At 35.2% G+C, this 25,254-nt stretch overlaps 1 protein-coding gene across 4 annotated transcripts; it reads left to right on the forward strand.

The window, feature by feature from the left end:
• Positions 1–526: 526 nt before the first annotated feature.
• Positions 527–25,155, forward strand: LOC122019780 (uncharacterized protein YacP-like). 4 transcript variants are annotated; one of them, XM_042577293.1, is made up of 11 exons: positions 527–812; positions 1,480–1,551; positions 2,913–3,037; positions 3,143–3,303; positions 4,884–4,953; positions 5,614–5,668; positions 10,895–10,978; positions 18,634–18,672; positions 20,005–20,051; positions 24,267–24,421; positions 24,531–25,155. In XM_042577293.1, exons 1-10 carry the CDS (start codon positions 687–689, stop codon positions 24,370–24,372), a joined length of 885 nt encoding a protein of 294 aa, XP_042433227.1. In that variant the 5' UTR covers positions 527–686; the 3' UTR covers positions 24,373–24,421; positions 24,531–25,155. The 4 variants fall into 4 exon arrangements, with proteins under 4 accessions (XP_042433227.1, XP_042433226.1, XP_042433228.1 ...); XM_042577292.1 differs by having other exon boundaries at positions 24,536–25,155; XM_042577294.1 differs by lacking the exon at positions 18,634–18,672 and having other exon boundaries at positions 24,536–25,155.
• The last annotated feature ends 99 nt before the right edge of the window (positions 25,156–25,254 follow it).

Here is a 25,254-nt window from a genome sequence, read left to right on the forward strand (position 1 = left end):
ACGAAGGAGGTAAATCACGGACGACTATTAGCATTTGGAATAATGACTAGCACACAAGGAAGTCATTTATCTTAATTTTATCGAAATTTGAACCCTAAGCCTCATTGTGAATTATCATTCCTCCTGTGGCAAAAGGTGAAATCGTTCACTCCCAACGTCCCCGCCGCAGCCAACCCAAGGTGAGTTCTCATTCCTCTTGGACTATGATATGATGGTAAAAAATGTGAGTAATAAAAATTCAAATCTTACCTAAAGATATTATATTTAGAGAGTTTGAAAAATTAATATCGATTTATTCGTTAGGACACATCTATACTTTTTTTTATTTATTCAGTGGTCAGTAAAATTTTTTTATGGGATTGATTCGGCCGCCTTTAGAATTATAATTATAAAAAAAACAGAAGTTAAGTTCTGACTAAGTGGAGAGTTGTACTTTTAAAATTCTAGGAGTATTTTGATAACCTTAAATTTAGCATTTTAAAAAGAAGATAAATCGTAAAGGGTTGAACTGAAAAATTTCTCTTTATTTTCCAGCCACAGGTCTGACTCGGCAGCGTCGGCGAGTTGTTGCCCACCCACGCAGGTCTTGTCGCACTTCATGTAGAGGGCGAGAGCGAGAGACGCAGAAGAAGGGACAAGGGAGGAGGACAGCGATGAGTGAGGAAGATAGGAGCCCGTGAGATATCATGAAATTGCGTACTGCGCTGGTGTCTCCTTGCTCCCTTTCGCGTCTCCATATCGTCGGCATGGTCAGTAGCAAGAAGTCTCAATCCAAAAGCAGCAGCAGCAACAACAACAACCACGACCGCAGGGTACGTCTTACTCATACCCTTTCCCTCTCTGCCTCTCAAGATGATAACAATGATGATTCAGCTGTTGGGTCTGGGATTGTTTTCATTCTTGCTCAATGCTTGTTCGGGCCTTGCTAAGATAATTACTGTTTAGAAAATAGGGCACGGCACAAAGTTTTATTCTACGTTCTGATTTACTGAAGCATGCCACTATCTGTGATAAAATTTTATCCGTTTCCATTTCATGCATATCGATTGTCTTTCCACTTACTCAGAGGTTTCGACATTTTTAAACGGGAAGAGGGGAAAAGTGCGATGAAAGCGACCATTTTTGTTTCGTCGTTATATAGACATAATCTGCTTTTGCTTTTTGGATTTTTTTTTATTGATCAAACCGTGCTTTCTGTATCTTTGTGACTTATAAGTTAGGTACTCAAGGAGATTAAATCGAATATATATATATATATATATAATTTATTTTGTCAGCTATCATAATCTCGTAAATAGGTTTGCAGTAGTTTGAATATTCTAAGAGTTTCATTGCATTAAGTTCATCTTGTGAAAATGTGGTTTCTCTTCTTCTGAATTTGTCTGTTGGTTCTTGGAGTTGTATTTTACATTTCTTATCATTTTTTGTTCTTTCCTCAATTGCATGGTATATCAACGACCTAACAGCTCATTCTTGTAGAGTCCTGATCAAGCTCCACCAAGGATCACATCCAATGTCAAGCAAAACTTACAATTTTTAAAGATATGGAAGGTATGCCAGTCTTTTTTATCTTCATTCTTTCATTCAGAGATCCTGTAACTACTTGTTGCTTCTGCATCATGTACTGGACTGTTTTGCCAAGCCCACCCTAAATGGAGACTCATGATATATGCATAGTATACTACCATACATAATGTTCTAAGGAAAGGTTCCTACAAGAGGGTGCTGGTATTGTAAGGCACACACCACTGAAACCTGCCACATGCATTCAATGTGAGTGTTCAGTTTGGACTGCTTCTTTGAGTAAGCAACAAAGGGAAAAAAATGCAGATATATTGTCAGTTAAATATGTGCAAAGATCTGATTTTTTTTTTTGTCGATTTTATGCTAGTTAGAATTTCATTCAAATGCTAAATTTTATAAGGGATGTCTAGGATGACAAAAGTTTCAGTGGTGGATCATACTTGAACATGAGTACCATGACAAGTATCTAGGAATCATATTAACAACGAGAAAATGGACTAAAAATGTGATTTTTTTTTTTCATGCACAAATAAATTCACGGGAATAAATTTCACAGTTCACATGCAGAGGAAAATTTAACAGCTAGAACACTGAAACTTTAGAGGTTATTTATTTTACATGTAAACTGCCATCCCGTTCATGCTTTCCTAGACACATACAACAACAACCGAGCCTTTATCCCACTAAGTGGGGTCGACTATATGGATCCTCCTATACCATTGGATTTGATCCCCTATTATATCATCATCTATATTTAAATCAATTTTTTCTTATTTTATCGTTGCTAATCAAAGTCTTATTTGGTCTGCCTCTTCCTCGATTAATGTATGTATTTGTCATGGATATATATATTTGCAAAAACCATGGACCAAAGCAAGGTCACAAAGTCTACAACAAAAAAGAACAAAAAAAGAAAAATTCTATTTGGAATGCTAGTCCTCTAGTGCAGTTAATGGAACATCTATTACATGCTAACCTATGCCATTCTGATTAGATGGCCATGGTTATGCAATTTAAAGGATCTCTCTTATGTCCCATGAATGTGACTATGTGAGGCTTATATACTTGTTCATAGAATCTGCCCCTTGCCATGTCAGCACTAGACACATTAGCTCCCCTTCTCAGTTCCACTATTCTTGCACTCATCAAACTGCATAGTTTTGAATTAGGTTATCTTATGAATGAAGCATATCTGGTCATACATATGCTCCATTAGCCACATTCAATCATTTTCTTCCATGTTCAAGGTTAATGGTGGGTAGATTCATGGCCTCTTGGGGTCATTTATAAATTTATGTTTAGAATGAAACAAGAGCCAACACTGTATTCCTCATAGTACACTGTACTTGTTTAAACTTAAGTACCTAAAAGCTTATGCCTGACTGCAGGATATTCAAAGACAGGGATCAACTACCCCAAGGCCTGCCACAAGCTATCGAAAAAAGAAGGTAGTTAAAGAAGAAATTCCAAGAGACACAGAGCTCTATAAAGATCCAACTATGAACCTTTATTAGTAAGCACTCATACTAATTATTTGGATATAAAAATTAATGCAGTTACACTTCTCAGTAGCCACAGAAACATTGGCCATTGTTTGATTTCTATACTTTTTGTCCAGTACAAACCAGGGGTTGGAAACTGCTGTTCCAGTACTTCTTGTGGATGGATACAATGTATGTGGGTATTGGGCAAAATTGAAGAAGCATTTTATCAAGGGAAAACTTGATATTGCTCGCCAAAAGCTGATTGATGAGTTGATAACTTTTAGTGCAATTAAAGGTTTGTTTGATTCTGACTGTGATAATTATTCCACTTTTTTTCCTGGCTTATTCATATGTTTGTATGATCTCAATAAGATCTTGAAAATTTGTGGTTGCTTTTCTGCTACCTGAAAGATATCTAACGATGCTTACCATTGTGATTGGAATGAAAGACAATAATCAGTAACACAATAAACTTTTTAGAAAAGAAAAGCTCCCAGTTTAAGCAGACTATATGGGCATTATGGGAGAGTTGGTGTTTGGAACTATGTTTTTTATGCTGAGGTATGTTATAAGGCAACACTAAATAAGTAGAAAAACTACTAAGTGGAACTTCAAGCCATAAGTCTGATGCAGAACTTTGCATGATGTTGCTAGTCTTGAGCTTTCCTTTATGCTTTTGATGCTTTTACTCTAATTATTTACATTAGAATTAAATTTAGCTGGACATGATAATAGCAATGATCTTATTGTCAAAACCAGGTTACGATGTTGCTAACATATGATAATGTGATAACTTCAAGAAAGTTCTTAATGGTGTTAAGGGACAAAAAGATGACCATTACTATTTTGTTTCTAATTTGAAGTTAATACTAAGGTTTAACACACCATTTTATGCTGGAGTTGTCGTGGTCCAAAATAGTATGGTTTTGATAGTGTTGTACCTTCATTTGACATGCATTGAAGTATGTTGAGATGAATTAAATAAGTTTTAATCCGTCAATACTCTTTACTTAATACTTAATTATTGATTTCTAAAACTTAGCCTTATACTAATTAGCTAATCAATTGAATTGACATTCGATTGTACTATAGCTATTGATATTTGGGTATAACTGAGTTGGTACTTGGGTGGTAGATTGTCACCTGAGAGGAGGGATTGAATCCCCGGGGGAACAATCTTTTGGGGAATAAAATCCCTCCCTCCTAGATAGGCCTCTTGGTCACCGTGATTTACTCCCTTCATCTCATTGTGAGGTCGACAGTGAGGGGCACTTGGGGTGAGCGAGTTATCTTTTGCCACGTGTTGAGATAAATTCACATATATTTTACTTATTTAATTCTTTTTTTCCCTTCTATACTTAATGAAACTATCAATTAGGTAGGCCAATTATAAGAATTTTTACTTTAATACTTGCCAAGATGAATTTATGATAGTTTTACTCATATAATCTTCTTCCAATTAGCTTACTTTCTTTTAAGAATAAACTATAGTAAGATAATCATTTCAACTAGAATGTTGAAGAAAAAATTATAGAAAAATAATAAATATTACTTGAATTCATGTCTCGATGTATTGGAGTGTGCCAAATCATGCTTAGTTTCAGCTTGCTACATAACCCATCTGCATTATTGCATTGGTGACACTAGAGATTACACATGCCGACCAATACTAGATTTTAATAACTTGTTGGAATGCTATTCCAGTGTCACCTGATGCAACATCAGATTTTTAACTGTTAATACTTTCTTGTATATAATCCTCTTAAAGATCCATATCTAATATATTTGAATATGTCACTGTCATTTTATTCTATCAATTGTACTAATTGATAAAACATCTTATGTCTTATTCTGTTGCCTTTTCAAGTTCTACAGAAGTAAAAGTGGTTGTGGTGTTTGATGCTATGATGTCTGGACTTCCAACTCATAAGGAAAACTTTGGAGGGTAAGGTTATTCAATCATGGTTACCTACATTTCCGTAGATCATTTGAGTTAATTGAGTCTTTACAATCCCTTTTGGAATGTAGAAACTGTCATGACAAACTAATTTCTCATTGTTATGGTTCTTTAGTATTGCTATTGGTGACACTTGTTTTATGTCTCAATGAGAAAGCCATTTCTTTTGAAATTTTTAAAAGGTGTGAGAAATTTATGTGCAACGTCCTAATTGGCTTAAATGCAGAATCTTTATGATTGTAGTTTTTCTCAAATTTTTAGGATAGTGGTTTTTGCGATATTAATTTTCTTGGTACCTCAAATATGCATGTAGGATGAGATATTCCCTATATCCCATTTTTCCATATTATGTTTGTTATCTATCTATTGGTTGAGCATGCAGTGAGGTTGTGATGTCATTGTATTGCATAATTGGGTTTTGCTATATTGCCTTTTTCATGTTATTTAAGTTCTCACAAAAATTAATTGGCATAAAAAAATTCTTCTTCTCCTACTCTTGTCATGAAACTAAGCTAGTGAACTTAGAATCAATTTTTTAAAGGTAATACTCTTTTTAGTAGATTATGGTCAAAAGATGTCTATTCATCATAATATAATTTTAATAATCTTCTTATGCTATATCTGACATGCAAATTTATGATGGAGCAGGATTGATGTAATATTCTCATGTGACATGTGTGCTGATTATTGGATTGAAAAGGAGGTGCAATTTTTGTTTTCATATTTTTCGCTCTATTTAAATTTTCTATATTCAAGTGATGCAAATGTTAGAAAGTATAATGATTTTATAATGCAAATTCACATACGTGTCCTTGCACTAACTTTGTAAGCAAATTGTTTTCTTTTTCAAAAAATGAACAGAATAAAATAATTAGTCCTTTTATTTGATAGCTTATTTTTTGGAAGTAGAGAACTTGCATAATTTCAGTTCATGTAATTATCTACACAATCACTAGCAATTATAGGCTAATTATACACTAACCTTTATCAAAACTCTTTAACGTTGTGTGCCCTATGGTACAGATAAGGACATCTTGTCATGACTCAGGGCTCTAACTCTACTTACCAGGAGTTATCCCACTTAGAGAAAATATTTAAAAGGTAATAAAAAACTATAATAATAATTACCAACTCAAAGTATATAGGAGTTATTCAACAAAAATGTATTTACTCATTTATTTCAATAAAGAAAGTACACCGAGCATATCAGTAACAAAATGCCAAATGGACAAAATGAAAAGTAAAGCAAATAAAGCAAAAGTGAGGATTTTTAAGCAACTCTATGTACCGTCTGAAATTAATTAATACTTCAAAGTCAATCCTTGTTTGCAAAATAGAGACCAAGGAAAACAAGAAGGAAATACAAATTGCTAATTGGGTAAATATAAAAGATGTGTATACATTTTAATCTTAGTTGAGAGTTCAAGAATCTAGATGAGTTACAATTCTCACTACACCACTTAGTACATTTGGATTTTCTCCAGGATGCTCTTGTGGGCCTGAACTTCCCCGACAGTTGTGGCTTGGATCATGGAGTGTTTGACCACTGCCTCCTTCTCGCTGTCCATTAATGGTGGGACTTTTGGTTACTTCAGAGGGGCTCGAGGGCTAAGACAGAGAGATCCTTTATTGCCCTATCTATTTAGCATTTATATTGAGATCTTTGGGAGACAGCTGCAGAAGTGCACCATTAGGTCTAGATTCAGCTTTCACCCACCATGCGACTACCTCTGACTAGCCCACCTGGCCTATGCTGATGATATTCTACTTTTCAGTCGTGGTGATGTAGTATCAGTATGCATACTGACCACTTGTTTGAGTGATTTTGGGGCAGCGACAAAACTTCAAGTTAAATGTCCGAAGTCGAACATCTATATAGCTGGAGTGGATGAGCAGACACTTAGATAACTTCTTTCCATCATAGGTTTTAGGGTGCTATGTCTTTTCGATACCTTGGGATACCACTGCATCTCCGCCTCTCTGAATATTCCCCCTACTTGACTCACTGATTAGACGGATCAATACTTGGCCAAAGAAGACCCTGTCTTATGCCGGCAAGGCACAACTCTTTACCTCAGTACTTTAGGGGGTCGAGTGCTTCTTGCTGTCCATTCTACTGATACCGTAGGGCATCATCAATCACATTTACATTATTCATCGATCTTTTATGTGGACGTCCAAGCACCCGTCGGTGTCTTGGTTAGATATGAGATTTAGGGACTTGCGGGCGTGGATCTTGGCTCTCCTAGCCAAGGTTCTACGGCGGATTCAGGAGGACACACTCTGGATGAAGTGGGTTCATCATACTTGAGTCACAGAGATCTTTGGACCCGACACACAACCCATTCAGATTCTCCTTTGATCAAGTGTTTGCTGCAAATACACGAATACGAGATCTCATTCTAGAGGCTGTAGGGTCACCTGAGATGGCTAGGCAGATAGATTGGTTTGCACAAGATGGTGGGGTTGCCCAAGCATAGGTGATGCGGGAGGATTCAAAGATTTTTATTATTATTTTTAGTAATTTTAATTTTTTTTTGGTAAATTTTGTTTTTTTTGGTATTTTAGGTATTTTTAAAATCTTTTTGTATTTTTTGTATTTTGAGTCCATTTAAGAATTTTAGGATTGTGAGTTTGTTAATAATTTTTGTTTTCTTTTAGAATTTCTTTCCTTTCTTTACAAGGTGGGAATTGTAGTCCATATACTAGTATTTCTTTCCTTTATTTGAGTTTTGATGTTTAAAATTTATATAAGTGTCTGTTTAGTTATTTGAGAAATTATCTTCGAATATTAAATATTTTTTTTTTTACAAAAAATTTGAAGGACAACGGTTATCTCTTTTTGTCTTCTCCTGAAAACCTCCTTGTCAGCCAACAGGATAATCGCTATCCTATCCAGCGTCATATACCAGAGCTGACATGTTTCGATTGAGCAAGTTCAGCATTAGATCCAATGAAATGTCCTCATGGTTGTGATCATAGTCATGCAAGACAGGTTTCGATTGAGGAAGCCTCGCACCATAGTCGTAGCATCCAGGACAAGATTGAGGATTTATAGAGGCAAATTGTAGATTTAACCCAGCGTCTAGTGACACAATATCTTGAAATCGTAAGATCTTAGATCGTGGATCTAAGTCTACCTTTGAGAGCCCTTATCACCAGCGGGCTGCTTACTAAGAATGCCGTGGTAGGAAGGAGCCTTATGGAGGCCTTGAGTTTCAGATTAATCTTCTCGTATTTTCTAGTATGTTACCAGTAGAGGGCTTTTGATTGGATCAACAAAGTTGAGAGGATTTTTTATTTTGAGGAGGTACCCGATTATGTGAAAGTAAAATTGGTTGCCTTCAAGCTTAAAGGTCTAGCATTGGCATGGTGCGAGCATTTGCGATGCTCATGAGATCGACAAGGCAAAACCAAGATTAGAGATTGGGAGAAAATGAAGAAGAAGATGAGAGGTCACTTTCTTCTATTTGGTTACACTCAAATTTCGTCATGGAGGATGATAGCTTTGAGAGCGCCGATGACCTGGACGAATTCAAAGATGATTTGGAGGAAGAATTTAGAAGAGTGCTAAGATGAAGAAGACTCGGACGAAGAGGAGATAGAGCCAGAGGAAGCTGCGAAGGAGCCTACGGACTAGGAACCCGCTCCACTAGTAGAGAAGGAGCCTTTACCTACCCCACAGTTTCCTATCGAGGAAAAGTCTATTGTGGCCGAGGATGATGATGCGAAGACACCAAAACCATTCAAGAGACGGTCATCCCCGTCGTCTTGTTCATCGGGTGAACCTGTCAGACGATGATGGTGCGTCAGTCTACCACTACCTCCCGGTGTTCCAGAAGCTCTCCAAGTATGCTACTTCAAACATTGAAGACCTCGGTAGAAATCCAGAATTCTCATCGTCATCAAGGATTATGCTGCAAATGTGAGAAAATACTAGAAGTGCTTGAGGGATGCGAAGATGGATAAGGACAACGTCCACGATATCGTGCTCATTAGCAGATCAATGAGGATTCTCAAAGTTCAACAAAGTAGATTTTATGTATTTGGTGCCAGATGATGCTACCATATGAAACTACTCTAAACTCGATGACGAATTCTTTTAACCCGGGATAACTGATGTAGGAGGGTCCGAAGATTTTTATTATTATTTTTGGTAACTTTGGATTTTTTTTTTACTATTTTAGGCATTTTTAGTAATTTCTATCTTTTTATATTTTTGCATTTTGAATCCGTCGAGGAGTTTAGGATTGTGAGTGTGTTAATAAATTTTCCTTTCTTTTAGAATTTCTTTCCTTTCTTTACCAGTTAGGAATTGTAGTTCATATATTATGATTTCTTTCCTTTATTTGAGTTTTATGGTTTGCAATTTATTTAAGCATCTATTTAGTTGTTTGAGCGATTATCCTTAAATATTAAATATTTTTTTCAGGAATATTTGGAGGACAACGATTCTCTTCTTGCCTTCTTCTCAAACCCTCCCTTTTCGTCGGCCCACGTGATAATCACTATCTTGCCTGGCGTCAGTATGACTTATTTAGCCAGCCTAGTCCTAGGATGTCATGGTCTCGGATGGTGTGGAAGACTTATCTATAGTCGAGTCATGCAGTTACTTTCTGGATGTCGGAGATAGGTAGGATTATCAGGAGGATCGAAAGGGCGCTTAAGACACAGGAGCATCTGTTCTTCTAGTGCCCTCCTATTATAGAGCTATGGCAGAGGATTTGCCCCTGGAGATGTCTTCATGTCGCTGAATGCTTAGTGTTTTTGGTTAGCACTATTGTGGGAGCAGGATGTTGACAAAGGCCTGTCACTTGGCCTTGTCATCAGCGATACACTATGTATGAGGGGCACATAACCGTAGTTTTTTTGGTGAGGGACAATTAGATGTTGAGTTGATATATAGGAGTGTACAGCTCCATGTATACATGCCTTTAGGTGTTTATTAGATCTGATACTTCAAAGCCTCATTTTGTACATTTTGATACATGACATACAACTTTTACTTATCCAAAAAAAAAAAAAACAAAGCAAGACAAAAAAAAGGATAAAGTTCAATGACCCATACATGTTCCCACTAACTTCCATCCTAAGACTATTTGTCATCTGATGAGCTTGCTGAGAGTTTATCACCACTATTGAACTAGTCAAATTGTCTTCAGTATCAGCAATCCTTTCAAGCCATTGATGCACCAGAACTGTTGGACCCTGAAGGGATAGAAAGTGGCGAAGAAAGAAATGTTGAAAGGGATAGTAACAGTTCACTTGTATCAATGGCATGAAAGCTTGCTGATGCTGATGACAAATTGACTTGCTCAACAGTGGAGATAAACTTTCTATAAACTTCTGATATGAAGCTAGTGAGAACTTGTATGTGGACCATTTTACGCAACCTTTTTTTTTATCGTGTTTGATTAGTGGGTATGAACATAGGCAAGGGTGCCGATGCTCTGTCTGTGAGCTTAATGAGTCTTATGATGGATCCGAATCCAATCTGGAATTCATTTACCATTTTAATTCTTCTCCCTGTTCGACTGGTGGGCATGGACATAAGGCAGATTGGATAAGAAGTGAGCAGCAACTCAGAAGGTGGGCCATGATGATGGTGCCAAATATTTTAATTAAAACACATTACATAACGTAATACCAAAACAAATAGTTTCTGTTATTGAGTTTGGTCTTTCGCTGTAGATATCATAATATTTTTACTACAAAAGTTGTAATTGTATTGGCATTGAACCATAGTTGTGATATATGGTTAGAGTCACAACTCTCAACATCTATATGCTCTTTGTCCTATCTTTAAGACCTGGTCTGTATGGTCAGTTACTTTTCCTGTACTTTTTTTATTCTAGTTCTTCTAGTTGCTACCTTGTGAGCTCCTCAACTTTAAGTTGATGGTGAGGCAACTGTTTACTGGTCCATGTAGGTAGTTGCTTTGAAGGTTGATGGGTGTCCACGAGTCTGGGTCGTGACATCTGATGTGTGTCACCAACAAGCAGCTCATGCAGCAGTATGCACTTTACTGATATTAATTTTGTTTATGCAAACCTTTCTTAGCTTTAGCATTGTTCTCATTTCTCTTTGTTCCAAATTAACATGATTAAGCTATTTGCATTTGCATAATTCCAAACTTTCAATAGTCAGTATATCTAGTTATGGAACAAGTTAAAACTTACTCGATTTACTTTTGTATATATCGATTGGTTAGATTTCACATTGGCTCCTCTCTTATTCTTGTATTCGGATTTGATACTAAAATTGAGTTGAGAAGGCTTCAGTATTATATTTCTATTTCTTGTTTTCACTTGCTTGTATCAACCTTTATGATTGAAATTCATATCTAAATTCATATCTAACTATAATTATATAGTTATATTTTTTTTTTCTTCATCTCCAATTCGCCACCAACACCATACATCGAAACATCGACACAATAGAAATAATATTAAAGATTAAAACTCTAGCATGACTCGAGATTATGAACCTTGGTATCAACATATAAGTCAGTAAGTAGCAAGAATATTAAAAGTACCAATATTTTTAAAAACAAGTCCTAAGTACTTCCCATCTTAATCCACATATGATTACCCACATATGGATATCATGAAAAGAACATCAATTAGTTACCCTCAACCTCTAGTAATTTAATTTCTTTCCATTTCACTATTTTAAATGTTGTGTTATCTATTTTCAAAACAATTATACAAGTATATTTATAATCTATTTTTATACATTTATCCATGCATAAGGAACATGTAAACTAGGGAGCAATATAGAAATAACTCCGCAAACGCAACACAAATTTTTAATAATGATAATAATACAAAAGTCTAGAAATTAATTAGAATATAAGGTTGATGGATCTAACTTGATTTATGTACCTTGATGTAACTCTAATTATAACTCTTAACTCCCACTACTAATGAACAACAATTTATTTCCCCATCCTAAACTAGATACACCAACTTAAAATAGAATAATAAAATAAAATGTTTACATTGCAATTTTCCTCAATCGGCGAAATAAGGCATGTGTTTTATTGATATGAAACACTCAACCCAATTGAACCTAAATAATAGGTTGTGATTAATTTAAAATAGATTATTATTTTCCAGGATTAACAATAAAATTATTCATCAATTTCTTACCTTCAATTGAATCAGTGTACGAGGAAATTGAGAAAATAAAGAGGAGCTGACAACAGTGTTATCCGCTTCCTCTTGGTTCGGTCAAGAGTACCTTGGTGGTCACTAAGAGTGCATGGAGAGGGAGAAGAGAGATAGGAGAAAAGGGTCAACCATTAGTCCCTCTTTGTTTGGTCAGGTGGAGTCCTTGGTTTGGTTGGGTGGTGGCTGCTTAGCAGGAGCAAGATAAGAGAAAAGAGAGGGGAGGGAAGAGAAGAGGGTTGACAGTACCTCACCCTTGGCTTAGCGACAGTGACGCTCAGGTGGCAGGTGACAATGTCTAGGCAAGCAAAATGAAAAGGAGAGAGAGGAAAACGAAGACATATAGTAAGAGGGAGAGAAGTCGACGGAGAGGGGGAGGTCAACGGTCGATTGGGTTGACGGCAGGTTTGACAATGTTGCATGTCACGTGAAGAGAGTAAGAGGAGGAGAGGGTGTGATGGTGTCCAGTAAGGAAGAGATACATGTGGGAGAGAGAGAGGAGAGAATATATAATCCCAACTTAAAAATTCTCATAATTTATCCCAAGACGGCTACACTAGGCTATTCCCACTTAGAAATTTGGTTCAGCCCTAAATTGGCCCAAACCAAATCCAAATTGACCATCATTTGAATCCATGTGATCCTAATTACCATGCTTACCCGATGGACTCCATTTGAACTCAATTTGACTTCAATTTGATGCCTAAAATGTTTGTTCAAATTATTTTGTTGTCAAAAAATATTTTTAAAAACTAATTTAAGACGCGACAAATTAAATATGATAAGACTCAATATCTAACATAGATATAAAAAATAGTTTCTTAAGCTGATTATTTTACTGCTATCTTTTCCTTTATTTCTCTTTTATTGGTTAACCTAAAATAAGTCACCTATAATTTTTTTTCCAAAATTAGGACATCATCTCTTTTCTTAAAAAGGTTGGTATCTTACCTACCCTTTCTCAGACTCACTAGAGAATTACTTGTATTCTAGGCCTCATTGTACAACACCATCCCAAAAAATCTTGATCTTCTAAGGAATCCAATCTAACCAAACTATGAAATAATCCAATTACAAAATTCTTAAAATGTCTACATTAAACTCCTACCAATGCTTTGTTGGGTTCAGAGCGCAGCGGAAGACATATATTAATCATGGATCTTTTCGTGGTACATATAGTATTACATAAAAGTAACATAAAAACATACCTCAAGTCCTTGATAGGCTTGAATGATATCACTCGACAGATAAGAGCCCCATGTGTGACTCCTTTAGCGGTATCCACGCGCACTAAATCACGAACTTGATACGATCCGTTAGGTGCTAGCCTCTTGGATCGACAAAGTCTTGGAAGCATTACGATCTCTTCCGAACGAAGAAGAAGTTGACGAAGGAGAAATGGAGAGAAGGAATTCTGCTCTTGAATCTTTCCGAGGATGGCTACTTATAACCTCCAAGGAATACGAAGAGTTAAGTTCTCAATAAATTCATCATTTATGATCTTCATTAATTAGGAAGATGAAGAGTTATAGCCTCCATAAATTCTTCATTTATGAGCTTCATTATGATGACTCTTCAACTTCTCCATTAATTATCATTATGATGACTCTTCGAATTCTCCATTAATCATCATGATTATGGCTATTCGAATTCTCTCTTCTTTGTATCAAATAAATCCATATTTAATCTTGATCTCGACTAGCTTCCGATACCATTGTTCATGACTACGTGCTATGTGTGCAACCCTCTAGGTTTTATACACGAAGGCAGTGTAAATCCATACACAGACTAAGGTAACCGTTTAGTAACAGTTTTTAGCCACCCAACGCAATAAAATTAAGATCAGTCATAAACTGTAAACCACCATGAATCGATTACTGTGTAATTCAATCTCTTTATCTAAGCCTACATCCCAATTAATTCGATACATTATGTATCATTACCAAATTAATTGTTTTATTTGATTTCCAAGATATAATAGACTCCTCTTGAATGATAAATCATTCCTCTCATGGCCATGGATTTCGAGTCACTAATATCTCTATCAAGTGGCCAGAATGTTAACTCCTAATACAAGAGAGCGATGAATCCTCTATTGACTCAACACTATTCTCTCTACGCTTTGCCATACACCCAATTACCGTATTAATCACAATCCGATTAAAGACGGCTTTTAACGGCGTCAAAGCACATAACTCCACGCAATGAAGGTCTCAAGTCAAATGATCAGTTACGCATAAAAGGAATAACCAATGATACTTAATATGTGGTCTCCTCTTGAGCGGGTCGTGTCCAGTGTACCTCTAAACTCAAGGCACCCCCAAGTACAACTTGGATATCCATCTCTCCGTCTATCTCGATCTAGTCATACTCAGCGTTGATCTAAATATTCATGTCCCCTCTAAATATTTATCCGATCAAGGATTGTTTTCAGATTAATATATCCATTAATCTGTGGGACTTTATCATTAATCATATACGTACAGAAAAGTAAATAATTAATGATAAATTCTTGCCTTTATTAAATAATTATCCACAAAATACATAAGGAGTGTCTTGGCACATAAGTGCACACACTAACATGCTTTCCTACACTCTAAAATAAAACAATTACCAAATTAAAGATTTCCTTTAAAACTGTATTGTCCTAAAGCACCTACCATATTAAACTCCTAAAAATCAAAAGAGCTTAAAATCAAATATAAAAAAGATGCCAAACATAGGTGTGATGTATACGATTAGGAGATAACATCAGAGAAGATGGCTTTGACATTTATTGCATTACAACAAACACCTTGGAGCAATTTGACAAAATTCATCTTTGTGAATTGAGTATCATCTATATCTAGATGTTCTTTCCAATAAATCAAGCTTTCATTGGAAGCTACAACCGTCAATGGATCAACTTTAATCTGAGGTGTCAATTGCACTGTGGAGAGTTGTAAGAAAATAACTATGGGTCAATCAATAGACAATGTGGAATTTGAGTAATTATTTCAATTTAGTAAGTCAATAATATAGGCATTAGTACTTTAATATTTCTCACAACATGAAAGGGACCAATGGAGTGAGCATGAAATTTCTTAAAGGAATTTTATAAAGTTCTCATGGTGAATATGAACAGGGACATAATCTCATATTTGGATTCTTTATGATGTGCATCAACATATATTTTGTTACTAAATGTAATTTTCTCCTAATATCAGTATAAATTCTCAAATATGCTTAGCAAAATTCATATCAAAGTTTAAAATATGTTAAGTGGTGGGTAGAGTAATCAAATCAATAGGTTGGTGAATTTTGTGACTATAAATGACTTCGAAAGAACATGCAGCACTTGAGTGATTTAGAATATTTATTATAGGCAATTTGGTAATCATAAAAAATATAAACCTAAATTTTTGGTTTTTTGCCAATTAGTCCCTAAAAATTTTTCTGATCTATGATTGACACCTATGTCAGACCATAAATCTATGGATGAAACACAGATGAAAATTGAGTTAAAATCAATGTAAGGTCTTCAAAAGATATTACAAAGTTAACGCCCCTACCTAACTTGTCAACGTGGGTAAACTATGCAATCTAATAGCTTCCTTGAAGAACAACTTAACCACATGAAATGCATCATTTGTTTTATTACAAGCAACAAAATGTGCTATCTTGGAGAACTTATTTATGAGAATTAAAAGGGAATCATGATTTTGATTGATTTGGCAATCTAAAAATGAAATTCATGCTAAGGTTTTCCCAAGGTTTATATGGGATATATAATGATCTACAAAGACTTCTTTTTTGTTTAGTGGTTTTGATCCATGTGTGACATTACGAGAAGATTCTAGCAACATCTAGTCTTAAGGACGATCAGTAGAATCTATAAAGGCGAAGTGCTATGGTTTTGTCTCTTCCACAGTGACCTGCAATTACAATATAATTCCCAAATTAAAATATCTCTGAGTGACGGCCAAGGAATAGATGTGTTTGCTTGAATAGATAATTGTTCTTAATGAAAAAGTGCAGGCAAAGGAAGGTTCCCATCCTCAGTATCTTGAAAAATAATTCTGAAGTTATGACTTGTGGGATACTTATTTGTTGAGTTGCTCAAATCTTACTATTGTTGTATTCATCCTATGTAAGGTAGACATAATTTGGTTCAATGCAATGATAGGTTTATTATCCTTGCCAAGTCAATGCTTCAAGATAAAAGTCTGCTTTTGAGGAACTTAACTCATCTAGCTTATTTAATACATAACTTCTTTGTGATTAGATGACACTATCATTTAGTGTCAGAATGTAATATGAACTCGTGTTACAATAAATAAAAGTGCCAATGTTTTAGAGCATCCACACCAGCTTCCTTATCCAAAATGCATAATTTAGGGTAAAAAAAGTTACTTTATTAAATTTGGATATTCACTTTTCACTACACCATATATCAACTTCCCTATTTTTTCTTTCTCCTCTAGAATGTTTAGGGAATGGAATCCATTTCCTAAATTTAGAGAAGTACTATTCATAAATGTAAAATTTAGAGAATGGATAGGGTAGCTGATGCAAAGGTTTTTTAGCTACCCTATCCAAAATTTAGGGTAAAATCTTTGGATAGGGTAACTGATGTAGATGCTTTTAAGGCCTAAAGATGAGTAGTGTCGTTGAGTCATGAGTTTTTTTGCTGAGTAAAGGAATCAAATGCTCTTCTTGGCTGAGAGTACCTCTTAGTTCTACTACAACATGCATTACAAGCTATCTTAAATCGTTCTAGAAAGGTCAACATGTTTGAGAACAGTTGGCTTAGTCATTCTTTCCTTCATTTCGTAAAGACTATAAAAGGGAGACTTTAGACCAATCTTTAATTACCTTGCTTTCGTAAAGATTTGTTAAGATGCTCTATACATGGATGATAAATTTGAGGAAGTGTATTTGGGTTGTAAAAATGATCACTTCCTCAGATTGATATATAAATTTAGTTCTAAGGGTCTCAAAGACTAAATAAATTTATTTTAAGTGGGTGGTATTTGCTTTGTTGTATATTAATGTCATCAAAGTAGAATACCGAGAACTTTCCTATAAAAAGATTTTACGAATTGATTCATCATCGTGTTAAAAGGCTTTTGGCATTTAAAATCTAAACATGACTAGCATTCATACAACCTATCATGTGTTTAAAAGGTAGTCTTCTATTTATAATCAGTTTTGATGCTAATGTGATGATACCGACTATGTTAGTCTAGTTGAGAGAATCATTGTGTTCCAAGTTGAGCATGTCATCGAGTTTAAGTATGGAAAACATGGTTTTTTTACAGTGATTTTGTTGATGACATGATTGTCAACACATTCTCCACACCTTTTTATATATTTGTTACGTGGAGACCACTTCAAAATTCATGCTTTCCCTAATAAGCCTTTATTTAAGATTCTCTTGACTTGTCTATTTAGGTTAATGTTTTCTTGAGTGTTTGTGGTAGTGTGGAAGATCTTCCAATCGTGATCTCAAAATATGGCTTATTACATGCTAAATTGTGTGTATACGTGGTATATCATCAAACTACCCTTTAGGAGTTATAATTTAAAACTAGCATAAGATCTTAGATTCAGGGGATACCCTCTAGTGTGATACTAATCCCAACATGAATTCCTAGGACTAAAGCTAACATCACTTTTGGATTCTTTCATTCTTTTTCTAGATCGGAACTGTGTAAGAAGGTGAAGGAATTTCCTCGAAGACTTTAGCTGATTTTGTATATGGCTTGGGCTCTGGTGCAACTAGATCGGGTTTGGTTGGGTATAATTTGATTTTTTGTATATCATGTTTGAATATATAAATGTTTTCTCTTCTATATTAGTTACTAAGAGATCATAAGCCAGTGCCTACCAAGGGCAACTTCATGGGAGGGACTTTACACTATATTTTATTGATCAATAGGGACCAAACATCTATCTAACATCACAAACTGAAGAGGAAGGTTGCTCAGGTTGGCTCGCTAACAGGAATGAGATTTATGATTCAACCAAATAAGAACAGCTTTGTGGTGTCTGTGCCAAGTTGATGCAACACTACCACAAACAAATCTCATATAGAGAATTGGAATCGCTAGAGGAAATTTATGCTAAAATGGTCTAGCACGTAGAATTGATTGCCTTTTATAGACACTATCCTAAATAAACTGGGGAATAATCCAATTGCAAAATAGGGAAATACCCCATAGAAATTGAACTCCTACCAAAAATCCCAAATTGAAAATTTTCTTTAAAAAACTTATTTTCCTAAAGAGGAACACCTACACGTTAATCTTTTATAAATTAAAATCTTATAAAACTAAACTTCCTATTTTGCATCATCTCACTATCAAAATCGTAGTTCATAATTGCATGTTTTGATAAGTTATTATAGGTGGATACTTGATGGTATTTTGAACAAGAGTTGTCACGAGTTTCTGTATTGATTATTATCCCAACCTCCTTCCCTGTATATTTGGCATTTACTATGAATTTACATGTGTAGGGTGCTTTTGTTTGGAGCTGCAAAGCATTGGTGTCTGAGGTGAGAGATGGCCACTTCCATTTGCATCCATGACAAGCAACTTATAGAAAATCAAAATTATTTTTGCCATGTGTTTGTTGTGTCTGGGTAGTTGGCACTTATAATAAATTCTTTTGATTGTAATGTTGGTGTTTAAGTGCAGAAAGCAATAAGGTTAATATTAGCGCATGCAAGCCAAGCAAAGTGGCTGTTTTAGTTCTTTGCTTTCCATATGTTGTCAACATGTTATTATATCTCTCATAGTGTTGAAATACTTAACTGTTAAGTATTTCAACACATAGATTGTCATTTTATTTTGACAATCACTAAGTTTCTTGATAACAAGGGTCCAGAGGGGCACAAACTGACAAAAACCACAGGATGTGGAAGTTGACCCACTTGGCGATAGGATATCCACATCTTCTACCACCTTAGTGCCTTTTTGTTTGAAGATAGAAAGTAGGATACAATTTAGGAAGGATGAATGATAGTAATGGTGGACGTGGTTTATTTTTTTGATTGTGTTGTTTACTTGGGAGGATGGAGAATGCTCCTTTATCTATTTGGAGGAAGACTAGTTTAGTTGTTGGCATTTTAGGTGTTTGTGGTGGTGAAGTTATCAAAGAAGATTTTAGATTTGTAAGAAATTGACATATGGTGTATTTTCTTTTTCCAAAGAACTTTAATTATTTAACACCTTCAAAACTTCATTTTCCACTCACATTTGGGCTAAAAAAAATTTAAGAGAAAGTCTATCTTTCATCTGCTACTTTCCATCTATTCCATATAATTTTCATTGAAGTAAATGAGTCCTAAAGGTTACAACATCTATTTAGTTACTTGAGGCTGGAGAACTGTTGTAGAATTAGCCATCTTATCCCTGATCACATAGTTGGATAAACTACACTGCACAAGATTCATCAATTAACCTACCTCTGATTCATTCTTCATATTGAATGCAAGTAGTTTAGGTGGATTAGAATACTTGTTCTAGTGCTTTTAATGTTTTTTGAAACATATTTATTATTGTGTTTCCATTGATTAACCGTGTTCACTTAAGTGGCTGCATATTATGTTTGAAGGTGAGTGAAACATGAACCCAACCTATCTCTAACATATTTTACGGTTGGCACTAAAAAATACATGTTGATTGTCAATATAAATTTTTCTATAACTCGCCTATGTTTTTGACTCTACATAAGAAAATTATTTTGGATGATATGATAACTGGATATTGTAAAAATATTTGCTTCTATGGTACTTCTTGAATCATCTAAGATAAAATTGTTCCTTCGCATGCTATGGAGTTTCCTTGGAATTTACTGCTAGATGTTTGTTTGCTTTATTTTGCAGATCAAGGCTTCACAGAAGGAGTTTGAGCAAATGCTAAATGAACATAGGTATGCTTTTCTAAGATGCTTGTTACACTGTGTTGTTATTTTTTGTATGCTTGCATCTTAACTATTTTTTAGACAATGATTTGAAATCTCATGTTATGTTAGGCAATACAATCAAACTGTATCACTATAATAGATTACTCGAATTGAATGCTGATCAACACATGTAGTCTCTCCTAGCTTGTGTAGATATTGATATGTCCCAATACAGAAGTCCAATTCTACTTGTCTCCCATGATCCACTCCGCCTTGCTTCCTACATGGGGCGAGAAGCTAAAACCCCACCCTGTTCCCCATATTGCCATCCCTAGTAGGACATTAAACAACATAACCTCTGTGATAACTCCAAAGCTCCATGATGAATTAGTGTAGCTCCATAAGGACCGTGATGATTCGCTAAATAGATCCCCAACTAGGACCATAAAACTTACGATAAAGTTCAATTATGTTTCTCTTCAACTTGCAAATAGCTACATTAGGACTGCACAAGTTCATCGAATATTTTCTTCAACTCGTGAATAGCTATGTAAGGTCTGAACTCTTGAATATCCTCTATCAGTTGTGGAAGAAGCCACCAAATAGCTCCTCCAAGTAGTTGCTTCCTCCTCTTCTTCTTTTTATTTTTCTTCATCTCCTTCCTTCGCCTCTAATTTACCACGAGCATTGTGTGTTAGCACTCCTACATGTTACGGTAACATCTCATTTCAATCCGACTGCTACTGAAACTCTAGCTTAGAATGAGATCTTAAAGAAAATATACTCAATGCCAAGGTTTAAAATCTCGACCCATGCCGAGGTTTCGGTTCCAGATCGGCATGATACGGTTTCGGTATCGTATCGTGCCGTGCCGATACGATTTCGGTATTTTTTTAATTTATATATAGTAATTATTAAATAAATATATTTATGATGTATAATTTAAAAATAAGTTGTATATTAATTTTATATAATTCCTCATTATTAAACAACTTAATATTGTTAAAAAAATAATTAAATATAATTTTCTTTAAAGAAAATTAATCTATCAATGACTCGAATTAAAATTGATACATAACCTTTATAGTTCATCAATGTCTAGATTAAATAATCATAATTATATAAATTAATATAAAATACTATTTTATATATAATAATTATATAAATTAACTATTTATTTAATTAATTAATAATTTAAATAATATATATTTAATCAGAATATAAATTTGATTTATTAGAATTTTATAATTTTTTTAATTTTTTTTAAAAAATTTTTTAAATAAAATTTAAAACATAAAAAACAATTTTAGAATATTATTTAATAAAATTTATTAATTTTTTAAAATTTTAAATATATTTTTTATATTTTATTAGGATAATTAAATTAGGGTTTATAAAAGCTTCTTTAAAATATTACACTTGGGAATGAGAATTGTTTGATTTATTAAAGTGTAATATTAGTTTTGCGCAGTAACCCCGCTCCCCCTGCCCGTGCGCCCCGCAACGCTCGCGCACCCCTGCATGCTCGCGACGGCACCGTAGGCATCTGACGATGCCTCTGACGGCGTCGGAAGCGTCCGGCGATGCTTCCGGCGGCACCGGAAGCGTCTCGCGATGCTTTTGGCTCTGCCATCGCATCACGACGCCCCTTGGACGCCATCGCCCGCGATGCTGAAAGCACCGCGGATGCCTCCGATGGCGCCGGAGGCGTCCGGCGACGCCTCCTTGTTGCCCGAGATGCGCTCGTGTGATGTGCCGGTTTCGTTTGGCCGGCAGATGAAGCTCGCGTCCTCACTGTCGCTGCTGTGACGAACGCAGCGACGCACAAAACAAAGTGTCTCACGGTGCCTGTTTCGTGCGTTAAGCGAAACAGTAAATTTCATCCGTGCCGGGCTGCACGGAACAAAATTTTGATCCATGGTCAATGCTAAAAGAATAATTATATTCCTTTGTTTTGCTGCAGCAGTTACTTTTTACCCTAATTGTTTATTTAGGACCCTTTTGCTTGTGTTCTGCTTTATTTTTTTATTTTGCTTACTTGTTCAACCAAATATCTGATTGGGCTGTCTATTCCTGTTATTGGCAGTCATTTGGTGCTTGTGATCTCTCCCATGATCTGCTAAATACAACCAACTAGTGGAACTTAGAATACATTCCTTTGGTTGGTTGTTCTTATTCAATTGACAAAACTTGCTTGACTGGTTAGTTGCAAGCATCTTGACATGAGCCTTGATCTTCAAGATAATGTTTGATGTAGCTTGGTATTAATATTTTACGGAAATTGCAATTTCAGTGAAAATAAATTGCAATTAGAAAAGTTTACTATGAACATGGACTGTGCCTGAAAAATCGTTCCATTGTTACAGAGACAATGCCACTGAGCTAGTTATACAAGGAATACAACCTGAAGGTAGCAGCACATTTAAGTAAAATGAGGTCATGAAGTGAACTGTGCATAGGGATATTAACGAATTTTTCTTTTGAAACTAGATGAAAATTGAAGTAGATTGGATGTAGGGTGATGAGTTGACCTGCTTTGGTAGATTTGTTGTCTTGTCCTCTCCACATTATGAGGTGAGTTTGAGAAATTTTTTTAAGTTAATAAGTAGAATAGAAAGAGGATAGGAGATAATTTATGCTTGTCCCATTTGACCATATGGTATAGCTTGCAATAAGAAGTTAAAAGTAGAAGTTATGAGGAAAAAAATAGAGGAAGTAGATGAAAGAAGAGGAAAAGGAGCAATGTTTCAGTTGATCACCCCATTGTTTTCCTTTTTGAACCAGCCCAAATTTTGGTACTATTTTTTAATACCTCCACTGACTCAGTTTGAACTAAATCAAACCCTGGTTCTCAGGTTAATCAGTTGAATAATCTTATCCAATTTGATTTGAAGCAATTGGAGAGGAAGTGCTGTGTCAGAAATTTAACCTGTATCCAATATGCTATCCCAACCAAGTACAAGATTCATCCCTCTAAGATCTAAAGACCAAAATTACTAGAACTTGAAAATATCATACACAAATGAAATGCAAGTTTCTTAGACCTTGATAACAGTCAAAGACTTGAAATTGAAAAATTGACACTCCTTGGCATACAACCTTGGAATCCTGACATGCAATCTTTAGTGTTCCAATTGGTTTCCATAATATTTTTGGAGTTCCCTTGCAATCTTCTAAGTGCGCTATACACGCTTTAGATGTTCCAGGCCTTTATGTATTCATTTTTGCTCCTAGAAGTTCTTCTAAAGTCCTTCAAAAGCTAGATGGTTCTGCATGATTCTGCCTTGGTTGAAAAGGACTCAATTGGGAAGCCTATGAAAGATATTGGTAGAAAAGAGTGAAGTTGAAACTTCTTGATGTTATTCTGACATCAGATTGGCAGGCTGTCTCATTTGAGGATAATTGTTGCAAGGACATAGTAGTAGAAACAAAATGTGCATAAAAAATGTCATCAATTTTCTCATTATTGGTTGGATGAGTTGGAAATTTGGATAGGTTGTTACTTGCAAAATACTAGTTGAAAAAAAAATGAAGATCAAAAGTTGAGGATGAAGCCTTCACCATTTCGGTATAAGTTGTTACTCATGTTTTCTCCTGATTTATGCCCACTTTAGGGACTGTCTTATGTTTCCATTATTTTCTTAGGTTTCACTTATTATTAGTATGTATGCAATCAATGCACAAGAATAAGCATACAAGAACATTAACTAAATTTTCTCATAAAGATAAAGCAACATAGTAGCAGGTTTCAACATATAAATCATATGCAATGGTGTTGGCTGACTTGGAAAGGAAGAGCAGGAGAATAAAAGAGGAAGGAGAAGAGAAGAGGGAGTTTTTATATTACCTAAGGCCTTGGATTCCTTCAGTTTGTCAGCCGTTGTAGCCTGCCGAAGCTTATCTCCAGGGCTCCCTAACAAGTTCATCAATTGCTGCTGGAGCCCACCTTCTATTTGGTGCTGGCGTTTCTGTTCTGTCGCCTCTATGCTGCTAGCATAGATGAATCATAATTTTGATTTAGAGCATAAATTACAAGTTTGCATTGGACCATATTTGGAAATTTAAAAATGAGTTGACTGCATTAAGAAGCTTAGACATTATTTGCTAGTCTGTTATGGTAAAGAAAGAACCTTAATTGCCGTGTTCTATGAATAGATACTGATTATTAGATTCATGGGTGCAAAGCTGTTCTAAAAATAATTGACCATTAGTTGCTGTTATTCGTTTATTTGATTTTGCCAGATCAACTTCCATGCAAGGAAAATTGCTTCAGCACAATTTAGAACCAGAAATAGTTCATGCTCTGAAAGATCTAAAAAGAAAGCTTTTAGAGAAAGAGTCGATTTGACCATCTCTTTCTGTCTGGTTCAATCAATGGAGTTGTAGACTCAATTTGGGTAATTTCTCCATTTCAACTAAGATATCTTGCTTCTGATTAGTGTCATGTTTACATCATTTGTCTTTTACTTGATGCTGCTGTGCTAATTGGTTATTTTGTTGCACTAGCACAGAATTTAGAACCAGAAACTAGAAATTCTTCTCATGAACTTGGTGTATCACGCTTCAATAGCCATCAGGGAAGAAGATAAGAATTAACTTCTTCATATCTTTGTTTTGTTAACTTAATTTCTCCTTCCTGTCATCATAAAAATCTTTCATGAATTTGCCACAAACACACTGTTGTATTATATGCTAAAGACAAACGGAAGATCATAGCCATCTACCACTAGTTTGTTACATTGGGTGGAGTACATGTATTAATTAAATTTAACAATTTTCTTCCTTAAAAAGAGGTTGGAGTATTAATCTACAAAGTTTAGCATTTTTCCATTAAAAAAGCTAACCAGGTATCCATGAAGTAGTGACAAATGCAAGCTGGTGGAGACACGATCAGAGCAATATATAATAGAATTCATCTTCAATTGGGAGCTTCAAGGTTTATTCCAAATGCTTTTGTTCTGTTCATCTTTACATGAATGTAGGCCGAAGCATTGCTTTTCACCAGTTACAAATTAGGTAATCTTGCTTTTGCCATGGTATCCAACTCAATCTTAATAGTTCTCAGAGTTTTTTCTAGTTTGTGTCGAGATTATGTATTCTTTGATGCTTCCCGGCAATATGGCACAGGCTAAATTTTGATTGACATACTTACATTACGATACCTGCACTAGTATATTTAGAGGGTCATACCTAGTTATTCCTTGTAGTGTAATACCAGAACAAAAGCAGC

This window comes from Zingiber officinale, chromosome 9A, assembly GCF_018446385.1.
Source record: "Zingiber officinale cultivar Zhangliang chromosome 9A, Zo_v1.1, whole genome shotgun sequence".
NCBI classification, from domain to species: Eukaryota; Viridiplantae; Streptophyta; class Magnoliopsida; order Zingiberales; family Zingiberaceae; genus Zingiber; species Zingiber officinale.

What these genes read in the sequence shown, in the direction of transcription:
- LOC122019780 (XM_042577293.1), top strand. Translation starts at nt 687, where the DNA reads ATGAAATTGCGTACTGCGCTGGTGTCTCCTTGCTCCCTTTCGCGTCTC. An exon ending in AACTTTTAGTGCAATTAAAG is followed by an intron (nt 3,304 to 4,883) that starts GTTTGTTTGATT and finishes CAAGTTCTACAG; the next exon opens with AAGTAAAAGTGGTTGTGGTG. An exon ending in ATTATTGGATTGAAAAGGAG is followed by an intron (nt 5,669 to 10,894) that starts GTGCAATTTTTG and finishes TGGTCCATGTAG; the next exon opens with GTAGTTGCTTTGAAGGTTGA.